At 44.0% G+C, this 13,474-nt stretch overlaps 1 protein-coding gene across 3 annotated transcripts in view; it reads left to right on the top strand.

Annotated features, from left to right (window-relative positions):
• The first annotated feature begins 11,503 nt into the window (after positions 1-11,503).
• Positions 11,504-13,474, top strand: part of ALCAM (activated leukocyte cell adhesion molecule) — a 218,001-nt gene continuing 216,030 nt past the window's right edge. For 2 of the 3 annotated variants that reach the window (XM_075542590.1, XM_075542589.1), the window contains exon 1: positions 11,504-12,140. In XM_075542590.1, the coding sequence (XP_075398705.1) occupies positions 12,068-12,140 (73 nt within the window). In that variant the 5' untranslated portion in view covers positions 11,504-12,067. The remainder of the gene's footprint in view (positions 12,141-13,474) is intronic. The other variant, XM_075542588.1, reaches the window with a different exon arrangement.

Genomic DNA, 13,474 nt, shown 5'->3' with positions numbered 1-13,474 from the left:
CAGGTTGTCACCAGAGGGTAGAAGTGAGACTAGAATTTGACTCAGCTTCTTGTACAGGGGAAAAGACCAGAGTAACTGAGGCCCAGCTTCCAAACCAGGCTCAATAGCTAGGAGTCTCCCTCTATGAACATTACCCAAGCTGTGTGCCAACCTTTCTTTGCCTGTAGAGGTTGAAAGTAGTGTTTCTTTAATCCTGGACTCAGGATTTGGCTCATCCCTGGATAAACTCTGGAATTGCCCTGGACCTTGTACTGTTTTGAAATGTCCTTGTATCCCGAGGAAATATAATTGAGAGTTAAGCTCTTTGGAGATTCTTTTCTCACTTGATAAGTTAACCGCTCTTAGACAGAATCCTTCATTCTGTAACTTGGATGTCATTCTTCATTAAAAGACAAGTCAGTTTCCTTCAGCGATGTATCAATTAGCTAAGTTTAATAGAAATTTAACAGAATTTTAAAACTTAGAACCAATAGCAAAAACTCATGTGACACCTCTCCCTGCCAGCCAGAACATAAAATTCTGGTGCTGTCTGTCAAAACATGTACGTGTTTATAAGTCTTTTTTATGTATTGGCTGATATGAATGGTCTCTCCCAAGCTCTTTGTTTTGAGATGTAAACATTAAATAAATTTCTTGCCTTTAGCCATGACCCCCATAATTGAGCACATTAAATACCTCCATATAATGTTAAAATGCAGGGCATTTAATAAAATGTTTGTCTTACAGCCCTGTTAGCTAAGAAGGTTTATGAACCATCTATATCTATGGGATACATTGCTTCAAATTATGATTTTGCAAAATTTACCCTGTAAAGAACACAGTATAAAGAACATTGAGACTTAAAATCTTAAATAACACAGAACTAACTCTGTAGACTTTGCAATATTGCCACTGCCTCCGTAATCATGCCTTAGCAAAAAGTTAAACAAAATATTATTCAGAATGTCTACTCTGAAAAGAATTACTAATAAATGGACTGTATTTGAAATTGATTCGTGCTGTCTGATATGCATCCAGGTCTTTTCTTATCTTGCTCACTTGGCTTTAAAACTACAGGATATCTGGTGTATTTGATTAACAAGAAGGTGGTACACTTGCATTTAAACGAATGTGGACTGGCTAATGATGTGGGTTTTGTGAAATCTTCTGACTACCAGGACTTGCATTACCTCATCTCTCCTTTGCGTCGTCGTTAGACTACCCTAGCAGGTTTTTTTGCTTGTGTTGTTTTCAGGTATGCAGGAAAACCACACACAGTGTGTTTAGGAAGAGGTGCAGCCTTAGGCTGCTCAACCAAAGTCACTCAAGGGAGCTTCAACTTTACCAGGACATTAATTACACAATAACGGATCGTTCTCTCCTGTCTTCATGCACCCACCCGCCAAGTTATATGCTGTGCCTATTATCTGTTTGTTTTTTCTAATCATCTAACAACAATAACATTCTCAGCAAATAACCAGTTGCCAGCTGTCAGGTCCAGCTCGTGTGGAACCCAAGAGTATCAAAGTGGAGCTGTGCTCTGTAGGGTTCCCACGAGCTGACTCCTCAGGAGGCTGTCTCTAGGCCTTTCTCTGAGGGAAGACCAAACCATCAGTCTCCTGGCTGGTAGCCCAGGGTTTGTTTGCATCACGCAGGCCCTTAAAACTCATTGCCATTGAATTGATTTCAACTCACGGTGGCTCTGAAGAGACACCGTACCCAGAACATTAGCAGGCAACAAAACAAATACAAATCTCACTGCACTTTTATTTTTGTAAAGAGAGACACTAACCCAGACAACTAGTTCAATATATACCAGGTAATTTGGTGATATGTTCTATGGAGAAAAAATAGGTGAAAATGTATAAGTAATTGCTCATGGAAACCTTCAATGAGTCGGTGGCATTGAGCAAATCCCTTAAAAGGGATACTGCAGTTAGTCCCACTGATAACCGAGGAAAGAGAGTTCCCAGAAAGAGGAACCGCAAGTGTAAAAGCCTTGAGATGCGAGCGTATCAAGTATATTTGGGGAAAATAAGGAAAACTTTATGCTTAGAGTGGACAGAGAAAGAGGAAAACAGGAAGTTGGATGCCAACAGCACAAACCTAATTTAGAAAAAGAAATGGTTTACATTTAAATAAAGACTGCACAGTGCTTGTCTACTTTATTCTTTGAGCTCTGGGAAGCATTAAACTAGCAAGGATATTAAGATTTTAAATTTTTATACATGATATAATCTTGGTCTGTCACTATTACAACCCCTGCTTTCTTTAATCTCCCCCCCCCCTTTTTGTTTTTCAGGATGATGAATAGCTAAAGAGCTTTCGCTCTTCAGTCATTTTATATTTATATAAGAATTGCTTCTTAATACTTTCCTGAAGAATCAACAATATCACTTTTTATGGAGCTAACATTTAGTTAATTTGGTTTCTGGAAATTCCTTAAACCATGCTGCATTTCTTTGTTTTAGAAAATCAAGCACACATTATTTTGATATTTCTACAGATTCGTTATTTGTTCACCTCATATTTCTGAATAAAGCTCATCTTAAAGTCTATTAGCTATAGAATACTAAGGAAGCAGCAGTAACTCTGAGGAAGTTTTTGAGAATGTTTAATCAAGTTGAAATGTCTCATGAATTCGCCCACATCTGAATGCCCTCACCCTGAGTCACTTCCCTCTTAATCAAAGCTAATGTAGCTACAACTTTCAGATGAAACTTGAAAACACCTTTGAAGAAACATCAAGTAATGGGTAAGCCCAGCACGTTGGAGGTTTTTTCTTTTTTTGGTTTGTTTTTAATTGTTAAATTGACTGCATTTACCGAGATTGCTTATGAGTTTTTAATATACGGAGAGTGTTTGACGTCTGTTATATAGACACGGTGTAAGTTTTATAGTCAAATAGTTTACCTAGAGTTTCTTGCTCCATTCCTCATGTCTAAAATAAGAAGGAAAATGGCCAAATGAATTCCTAGTTTGACCGGAAAAAGCTATGTATTTCTTTCTGTACCCAGACTTTGAGCAACCTACCGTCTGAAATAAGAATCTAATGTTTACCATAGGCTTTGCAAGTTTTTGCCTTTCAAAGCACCAGGGATAGCTTTATAAGCTAGCAGTATTGAGTACATGAGTTGTGGTGTCTTATTAATATCGTATCTGTTGTTCCTATTAGCAATTGAAATTAAGCAATAAAACGTAATGGAATATTTCTTAAGAATACATCTGTCCTGCAGTTCCTACTCAGAATGATTGAAAGAATCATTCACCTAAAGAACCTTAGGGACAGACACGAGAGAGCTTTATCTCATACATCCATAATTCCAATGTCTTTAAATATAGTTGTATCTTCTTAGACTGAATATAAATGCGACTTTGCCCAGTATTTCAGCCGTTGTCATTACTCAATGGTTATTGTTAGATGGGTCAGTGTTTAACTCTTACAGAGCCCAAGGCTGCAGAGTGGCGCTGTCCTATATGATTTTCTGTTGTTAATTTTTGTGACAGGCAGTCAAGTTCGTTCCAAGTCCTAGTGATCCTAGGCACAACGGAAGACAGCCAGCGCAGCCCTCCCATTGTTGGGTCATCATCCCAGTTGTTGCTATGTTTGAGCCCATTGGCGTCCCCACTGTGTAAATCCATCTATGGGAGGGGCTTTCTCTTTTACACTGCGTCTCCACTTTCCCAAGAATGATGTCTCCTGATAACATGGCCAAAGCTGTGAGAGGGAGTCTCAGCATCCCCCAGCCCGAGGAGCCTTCCAGCAGTACTTCCAAGACTGAGTTGTTTGCTCTTTTGGAAGACCTCGTTACTTTCAATATTCTTAGCTTGCCCTATAATTCAAATGCAGAGATCCTTCTTTATTCGATGTCCAACTTTCACAAGCAGGAGGAGATTGAAATGAGCCTGGATTCGGGGAAGGCACATCTCAGTTCTGCAAGTGATATCCTTGTTTGTTCAACCCTCTAAGGAGGTCTTATACAGCAGATTTGCCCAGTGCAATGTGTTCTTTGAACTCTTGACTGCTGCCTCCTTGAGAATTGATTGTGGATCCAAGCAAGACAAAAGTCCTTGGCTATTTCTATGGTTTCTCTATTTATCACATTACCTATTGGTCCAGTTGTGAGTTGTTGTTGTTTTTTAAACATTGACTTGCAATTCATACTGAAGGCTGTAATCCTTGGTCTTCATCAGCAAGTGCTTCAAGTCCTCCTCACTTTTAGCAAGCAAGGTTATGTCATCTGTATATGGCCCTCCTCAAATCCTGATACCACATTCTTCTTCACGCAACCCAGCTTCTTGGATTAGCTGCTCAGCATACAGAGAGATTAAATGATGAGCAATGGTCTGGATAATGTAGTAATGGAGAGCTTGAGGGAGCAATGGCTAAGTGCTTAGTGCCTGACTGAGAGGTTCACAGTTTGAATCCACCCAGCTGCACCACAGGAGAAAGGTCTAGCAATCTGCTATTATAAAAATGACTTCCTAGAAAACCTTTTGACAACCAAAAAGAAAGAAAACACTCGCTGTATCCCAAGCTGAGAAAACTCTAGAAAAAATTAAGCCTCAAGTTTCAAAATTGAAAGATTCTATGATAAGAACATCGAATGATGCAGAAAACATCAAAAGAAGATTGAGGAAATGCACAGTTCTTATACAAAAAGAACTGGTAGACATTCAACCATTTAAAGAGGTAGCATTTGATCAAGAACCAATGATGCTGAAGGAAGAGCTGATGATACACTGATAGCATTAACAACATAGAGGTTCCAGGAATTGAGGGAATTCCAATGGAAACATTGCAACAAGCTGATGAAGCACTGGAAGCACTCACTCATCTATGCCAAGACAGCTACCTGGCCAACCAAGTAGAAGAGATCTATATTTGTACCCATTCCAAAGAAAGTTGACCCAACAGAATACGGACATTATTGAACAATATCATCAATATTATGTGCACATAAACTTTTGCTCAAAGCAATTAAGAAATGGCAGCAGTACATTAACAGGGAGCTGCCATAAATTCAAGTGAGAGGACATGGAACAAAGGATAAGATTGCTGATGTTAGATGGATCTTGGCTCAAAGCAAAATCTGAGGAAAAAAAACATTTGCTTGTGTTTCATTGACTATGCAAAGGCATTTGGCCATGTAGAGAACAACCAACTATGGATGTAATTCAGAAGAATGGAACTTCCAGGACACTTCCTTGAGCTCCTATGGAACTTGTTCATTGACCAAAGAGCAGTCCCGTACACAGACCGAGAACAAAGGAATTCTTCATTGTTGAAAATCAGGAAAGGTATGCCATCCTTCCACCTAACTATTTTCCTAAAATTCACTTTCCTTACTCTACACATCGAAAATCTAGTTCTAGTAGATATGTCTTCCATCTCCTTATTAGGTTGCACCAATATGCTCTAAAATAAACATTCATGCTATCATTCACTCATAAATATATTCTGATATATTTGCAGAATGTTGGCTAGAAATGTGTCATCACCAGGAGTGAAAATAAGATATATGAATCAGATTTGGTGTGTGTTCCAGAATTGCATGCAGTTTTATTAAAAAAAAGAAGAAGGTATACAGAATACTATCATGAAAGGCGATAAATAACAAATATCACATCTTTGGTGAAATTTCATCTCCAGTGGAAAAAAATTTTAAATTAATCAGGTTAAAAAATTCACCTGTTGTATTTCATCTCTCTTAGTCTAAAAGCCCAAAATTAGTATAAAAATCAGTAGGTCATTTCCATTGCCTTCACCTCTTGAAATGCACCCACGTTTGACCCAGTTGTATTCCAGAATACTGATGGGGTTTATGTTTTGGTACGGGATAAACATTTCTGCCCTGAGAATCATGGACCCTGATTTCTTTATTAAAAATAGTTGTAATGGGATATAATTCCTATATCATACAATGTAATCATTCAATCATGTTTTAAAAAGAGATGTGTAATAATCACCAATTTCAGAACATTTTCTTCTTATTCTCATTGTTGTTGGCTCCCCAGTTCCCTTTAACCTCCTCTGCTGTGGCTCTAGATAACTATTAATCCAGTTGCTCTCTCTCTAGGTTTCCTATCCAGGATTTCCTATTCAGAAAAGTAAAAAATCATTCGACACACAAACAAGAAAATCAGCAACAATACCAAAACAAAACAAGTAAACACTCCGATGGAGCAGAAACTATCAAAAACTAAAACAACTTTAAAATGGGTCATAGGGAGATCCAATGATAAAGAGGTAAATTTTAACCTAACTACATCTGCCATAACCAATTTTATAATTCTCTCTGTCTGTATAAGAAGGCTACTCACATCCCTGGACTGTGGTCAGAGAGGATGCACCAAAGACTTAATCCATGTGGGGACCCTGCAAATGGATTTTGGGCTTTCACTGTCATCCATAGCCTTCTACAAACTGGGTGCACAGAATTTAAGTTATGATAAGGTTCCCTCCGTTGGATTTGGATTATTATTTAAAGTCCTGGTTGACCCTGAGTTCCGATCCCAACAGACCCTCAGAAGGAAATTTGTCTGTTGTGACATTTCATTATATTAACCATGGATGTATTACTCTGATTGTTGACTAATTCATTTATATTTAGACCATGAGTGAAATATATATATATATATATATACATATATATGTATATATAAATATATATATATATAGAGAGAGAGACTAAATGTAATTATGTTTACCTATTGCACTAAGTAGTACCCTTCATGCTTTGATGTGTGACTTGCCTGCCTGATCAATGTTACTGCAATACGATGTGTTTTCAGTTGTAGCAAACCTGTTGTGATTCAAATGCAGCTGAACCTACTCTTGTTAAAAACCATTATGGATCCACCTGCAAATCCCTAGATTTAGAAAGACAGACATTCTTCCTCTACTACGTTTTTGTGTATGTGTGGTGGAGCTTACTCATGTTTGTTTTGGGTTCTGGGCTCTTGCTTATGCTGGATAGTTTCAGTTTGGAAATTGGTGTCTCATATGTACTGTACCCAGCCCACACAGAATGGTGGACTGCTCTATTATTTAATTTCCTCAAGGAAAACATTACTATAGTTTGGGATAATGCAAGAATTTCTATTAAATTAAGGCCTAACAATTTCTGAAAGACTCATGCATTTATTTTTAGACATTTCTGATAAGCAAAGTATATAGGAATGCAATCCTGGAATAAGCTTGCCTGGAGTAGAATTATGACTTTCCTATTACTATTAATCATGGGAACATGGGAACGTTCCTTCATGTCTCTTGGCTTCAATGTCTCCTTAAGTAAACAGAGATTATAACCACTTCTATGACAAAGGATTTTTAAAAGGGTGGATTATGTTCAATACTTCAGATAAAGTGTTTAGAATAGCCTAACATTTTAAGTAAGTAAAAATTATTACTACAAAAATCATAGCAACTTTTATTAGACGAGCCCGTAAAACTAGCAAGCTATAGTTTTCTTTTCTTTGTCAGGTCCTCTATGTAAGTCTACACATATTTGAAAGCTGTGTTTCATTCTGGCTAACTTTTCCTGAAGAATCCTGCACTCTGACTTACACGACAGAGTGCATCATCCATTGACACAAATGATGCTTCTTCGGCATGTTCTTGGAGCCTTGAAAACAAAATGATGTATGATGGGCTAAGATCAGGTGGCAGAGTGGATGGGATAAAGTTCCCCAAAGAGATTCTCCTAGGACAGCTCATTATTCATTGAAGAATGAACAGTAAAATTGTCTTGATGGGAAAAAAAAATTGTCACCAATTCTTCAATTCCATAAAACTTCATCCCTGTGATCATTCTATGCCCTTCAAGAGAATCTGTCAAGGTCACTGGTCCCTTTAGGGTCTTTCCTCCTAAACAGTTGCCATAACCTTCTGAGAGGACCTCTTGGCCTTGAATGTAACCAGTCCAGCAGATCCCCTCTGAGCCACTATTTTGTCCTCTGGATCACATTGGAAAATCAAAACTAAGTACCCAGCGACAATGTGTTCCATGATGTAATCTTCATTTGCTTTCATCCTGCTGAAAAGACTGATACTGATCAGCTTGTTGAGCTTGTTGAATTTCACACACTGCCTCTGGTACCCACCTGCCACAGTTTGCTGAGGCCCAAATGCTCTCGGAAAATTGAAAGCGCCAAACCATGGGAAGATGTTAGCTTCATCAGTTATTGCAACTTAGTTCTACGGTCTTCTTCCGCCAGTTCTAGACTTCAGCCAGAGTTTCACAATTCTGTGTCTCTGAGTTGGATGGTCTTCCTGCTCTTCATCACCTTTTGGTATTCTCCATCTACCTGAAAATGCTTAATCCACCTAAACACTGTTGTTTTAGGTAGGACAGAATGCCTGTAAACTTGTTATACATCTTCAATCACTTGAGAAAATAATCACTTGAGATTTATTAAAATTGCTTTTTTCAATTCTGACCTCAAAAATATTTTGTCCATGGCACAAAAAGTATCCTGTATATGAAGGTACCCAAATGAGACTCAGACAGGTGTATTGCTGAGAGGACTGGTCTGTAGCCTTCTAGTTCTCAGACACACGTGTAAATATGTTTTATCTGAAATAAAATGATCCAGGTATGACTAGAACACTAGTAACAATACTTTTTGAATTGTCATTGCATAGACTGCATTCAATAACTGTTTCTAATTAGTTAAAATATTTTTGAAGCCCTTTGATCACTCTCTACCTCATGTTTGTGTGGCAGAATCCTTGTTCCTCCGATACTTCCCCCTCACACTTCTCTACCCATTTTTAAATATTAATTTGATTTATATAGAGCAGTTTAACTATCCTCTTTGCTGCCTTAGCTAGGATTGCCACTGCCCTTTGGATTTACTGCTCCAAGTGGTAATTAGGACATTTTCCTAAACAAGGATCTATTCTTATCCAGGTGAAATTTGGGAAGCAACTTTAATTATGTATTTATTTGTATAATAACGACAATTTAAAGACTGTGTGTTAGTTCAAACTGTTCGTATACCTTTGAAGAGGGTAATCTAATGTGTCACCACACGATGATTATGTGAGGCTAGCTTTTGCTCAAGGTCCCTTGCTCGGTACATGCAGAACCTAGCAAGGTTGTATACTCCCTCAAACCAAGTTCTTCACTTGGTCTGTTATCTGCATGATTTCATTGAATCTTCAGAGAAATCCTATGAGGTTAACCCTATTATCATATTTTTACAAGGAAACTACGGCCTAGAAAGGTTATGTGAGCTGACCCTACCTAGCCCACTACCATCAAGTAAATTCTGCCTCATAGTAACTCTAGAGCAGAGTAGAAATCCTGCAGGCTTTTCAAAGCTTTAATCCTTCTGGAAACAGACTGCCACAAATTTCTCTCCAGGGGATGGCTGGTGGATTGATGCACAACTTTCCAATTAGCAGCCTCCTTTAGCCACCGACTGTCCAGAGCTCCTTGACTGCAGACAGGTAGTGAATGTCAGAACCCAGATCAGGCAATCTATCATCGCAGGCCCGCTTCTTAGTATTAACTCTCCTCCCTAAATAAAAGCGATTAGACTGATTGATCTAATCGGGGTTGATGGGGTATGGGTACCCAGGTTAAATACATTAAAAACCAAAGCAAACCCTGCACTCCTATAGAACTGATTCCAACTCAGAGCCAGTATTTACCAGGATGAGATGGCCTCATCCCCCACCCCACCCCGAATAGTGGTTGGTGGTGTGTTTACAGCCGAACTCCTAACACGCAGCGTCATTACTTAGCCTGGAAGATTTCTTATAAGATCTCCACTTACAGCCGCTGTAGAAAAAGAAACAGCTCCGGAAAGGAATCCTACTTGAGCCCATCGAAATGCTGGCAATTCGGTCAAAGTTAGCTCATGGAGTTCAGTGAAAGGCTCGTGGCTTCTAGCATTAGTTTCCGCTTGTTTCACAAGATGCAAAGGAAACGTTGGTGTTAAAACCAAGCAGAAGAACTACTTATCTGGAGAGGAAAAATGTATTAGAAGAGCTCTACTCTACAATACTGTTCATGTAACGTAGAGGTAACTGGGAGGACAAGATCAGCAGGCTTTTTGTCCTCTTGATCACGGAGGAAAATGGATCTTAATAGGGCGGAGAATAAAGAGAGAAAATGCTGATTTCCCTCTGTGAAGGCTTTTTTTTGGGGGGTGGGTGGTTAAGCTTCTAGTGCCCATCTAGCTGGTGCAGGCTGATGAGGGCGCCATACGTGAAGATTACTAGTTGACATTCCCGGCTGGAGACCAGCTTGGCAAGGGGATGAGGGGGTGGTGGTGGCGGCCCTGTGATGCGCAAAAGGCCATTTAATGCCCCAGCGAAGGGTTTCGAAAACCAAGATTTCATTATGCTTCGGGAATGAAACTCGCGATCCCTAATCCCTGCTTTAGTCGCACTTAAGATTCCGACAGCTCCATCCCGGTGTTCCAGAGGCACATACTCCTTCATGCTCTCTGCCTGCTCTGAAAGCCACACCGCTTCCCAGTGTTCCGCCCTGGAGGTGGTTCAGTCTTTAGAGATCGCCCGAGAAGCATGTCCATCTGCTGAGACGCCCGCTTTCTGGAAGAGACCAGGAGGAGTTTGTCTTTTGAATCGAAGGGACTGGAGGATTTTCTGGTTTCGACTCTGAAGTCGCCGCTTGATTTACAATACGACACAGACACAGACACAGACACACACACACACACACACTCGGGCTGCGGTAGACATTGGGAAAATCCGTGGGACGAAGTACGCTCTAGAAACTCCAGATTGAATTTCCCCCGGGAAAAAACGGATGTGTCTGCTTGGCGTTTGCTACTGGGCATTGCATCCGAATGGCATGCCTTCAACTGGAACTGTGTGCGAGGGAGGGAGGCGGGGGGCGGGGACTTAAACTGGTATCTCGGCCTCACCTCCCCTGCTCCCCCCGCCCCTCCAAGTTCTTCCAGTTAACTCTCAACAGGCAGCCCCCACCCCTGCTCCTTCCTCCTCCTCCCGGGCTGCCCCAACGCTGAAGGTGCTGGTCCCCCTGGGGCCCCCACTCCCTTACACGTTCTTTATAGAGGCAGGGGTGCGGTGGGGGGGGGCGGAGACGGCAAGCCCGCGGAGGAAGTCCTGGAGCAGGGGGAGCCAGGGCGGCATCAGAGGCATCCGGAGGCAGTTTGCACGTTTGAACAGCCGCTGGACTGGAGCAGCAGTGAGAAACGAAAGGGAATCTGGAGGGCGTGGAGCGCGCTGCCGGGTGATTGACATTCCCGGGGACCCGCCGAGGGCGGCCGCCTCCAGTGGCTGCTCCTCATTGGCAGGGGCGGGACAGGGGGCGGATACTCCGGGAAGCCCCGCCCACGGCGTCCAGGAGCCCCACGCACGCCGCGCGGCCCCGAGTCCTAGAGTTGGGCTCAGCCACCGCCTCGGTCCTGCAGCGCCTCTCCGCTGCCGCTCGGCGCTGCAACCACCTGCTCGGCGCTGCGGCCGCAGGAGAGGAGAGGAGAGGAGAGGAGAGGAGAGGAGAGGAGTGGAGGGCGGGCGGGAAGGAGGGACGAGCGAGGGGAGGAGGAGAGCCGCCGCTTACACACGCCTCCCAGGCTCTCCACTCGCAGCAGCCTACAACCGCTGCCGCCGCCTGCCCCAGCCGCTGGGCTACCGCTGTCGCTGCTCTAGCGGTCGCGCCACCGCCACCAGAGGAGACCGTCCGGACCCCCGGAGCTTCCTTCCCAGCACCTGGGCTTTTCACGTGCTCGGCTACTGCCATTCTCAGCATCCCAGGAGGGAGAAGGACCATCCCAGACCCGCCGGCCAGAGAGCCACGCACACCTTCCTGAATTACTCTAGTGTCTCCCGGGAAGCGGGACGTCCGGCCCGGGGGGAGCAGCTCGGGGGGGCGCAAGCGCTTGGGGAGGGGCAGGCAGGAGGAGTCCGGGGAACACCGCCCGGCGGAAAGTTGTGCGCGGCGGGACCCGGAAGGCACAGCGCCCGCAGCCCCCGGGCAGTGCGCTGGCGAGAAGCCGCTGACCCCAGCGTCCTGTCCCGCGGGGCCCGGAACGACGGCCCCTCCTGCGGCGTGGACTCTGTCGGTGGGCCCGGAGAAGGAGGAGGAATATGGCTTCGCAGGCGGCCCCCTCCTGCCGTCTGGTCTTCTGCCTTTTGATCTCCGCGGTTGTCTTCAGACCAGGTGAGCAGGGAAAGACACGCTGCAGCCCCCGGCCGGCGAGTCCCCCCCGGGCACTTTCCTTGTCCCGTGTCCCCCGCACCCCCCGCGCCCCGCACCCGGCCCTGCCAGCCCCGGCCTCGCGCTCTCCGGGCTGTGCGCCCAGCCCGTGGGGGCAGGTTAGGGGTGGCCCTGCTGGCGCTGAGCTGGCGCTGGGTTCGGTCACCTGTGTCGCATGCTCGGGCTCAGCTGGTTGGCTCAAGTTTGGGCGGCGAGCGGTGGTAGCGGGTGAATCTCCAGGAACTTTGGGTGCGGCAGGTATCGGGGGCTTGCAGGGGTGGGGGACACGCAGAGGATTCGACCTTCTCTAACTACCCCTGCGGCTCCCCTGGTTTGCCAATCGGGTGTTGCCCTCTGACCTATCTTATCCGGTTATCAAAGTCCACCTCTCTGCGCCCCGGGCAGTTTCCCTTTTGATTAGTTCTTGGATGAAATAACTGCCCGCATCTCTCCCCCCCCCCGCCCCCTCCGTGATAAATGCCCTAAGAACTTACCCTTGGTAAAAGGAGAGGAAGGGGACGAGGGTAGGGGGAGGCAGGACTTGGGCCAGTAATAAAAACAAGCCCGATGCTTAAATCGTGCTTTAAACGTCCCCGCTCCGATTTTCTGGGGGGTCGGTGGGTTGGGGGGGATAAAGGGAGGCAAAGGCTGCAGCCTTAACTGGAATTCATAACCAGATTGGGGAGGCGTGAGTGGGTAGCTGTGGATTTCCACGACCTGCGATTCAGTTTCAGTTCTGTTCTGAACTGAGCCTATGAAGAGAAAAATGGCAACCACCTTCCCTCCCCCCCCCCAAGAAAAAACCCCAATAGCTAGAATATTTTCCGGGAATCCCTCCATTTACCCCCGGGGACGCCCCCTGGCCTTGTCCTCCTGGCGTTCGCCTGGCAGCTGATCCGAACTGGTACTCACAGTGCATTCTGCACGCTTGGGGTCACTTGACCTAGCAGCAGGTTCATTTCCTTCTATGACTTGAGGTTTTTTTAAATAAACTTTTAATTTTTCTCCTCGAAGTTTTGATCTTCAAAGACAGTTACAAGTTGAATTCTTACCTCCGATTAGTTGACTTCTGTTTGTTCTTATCCTTTTCTTTAGTTTTTTTGTTTTGTTATTTTTTTTTTAATCAAAGAAAGGCTCACTTCCTTTCCCATCTTTCGTCCCTACACATCTCTTTAGTTGTTGGCAAGTGGAGGCCAGCGAAGAGGTTTGGAAATCTCTTAGTCTCTCCCAGGACCCAGGGAAAGAGTGGCTGGAGTCCAGATCCTGGGGGGGCGATTACAAGTCTTGTGAGCTTCTCA

The sequence above is a fragment of the Tenrec ecaudatus genome, chromosome 2 (genome assembly GCF_050624435.1).
Source record: "Tenrec ecaudatus isolate mTenEca1 chromosome 2, mTenEca1.hap1, whole genome shotgun sequence".
In the NCBI taxonomy this organism is placed as follows: Eukaryota; Metazoa; Chordata; class Mammalia; order Afrosoricida; family Tenrecidae; genus Tenrec; species Tenrec ecaudatus.
Note: the sequence above shows the minus strand (reverse complement) of the source record. Positions and strands in the feature narration are given on the sequence as shown.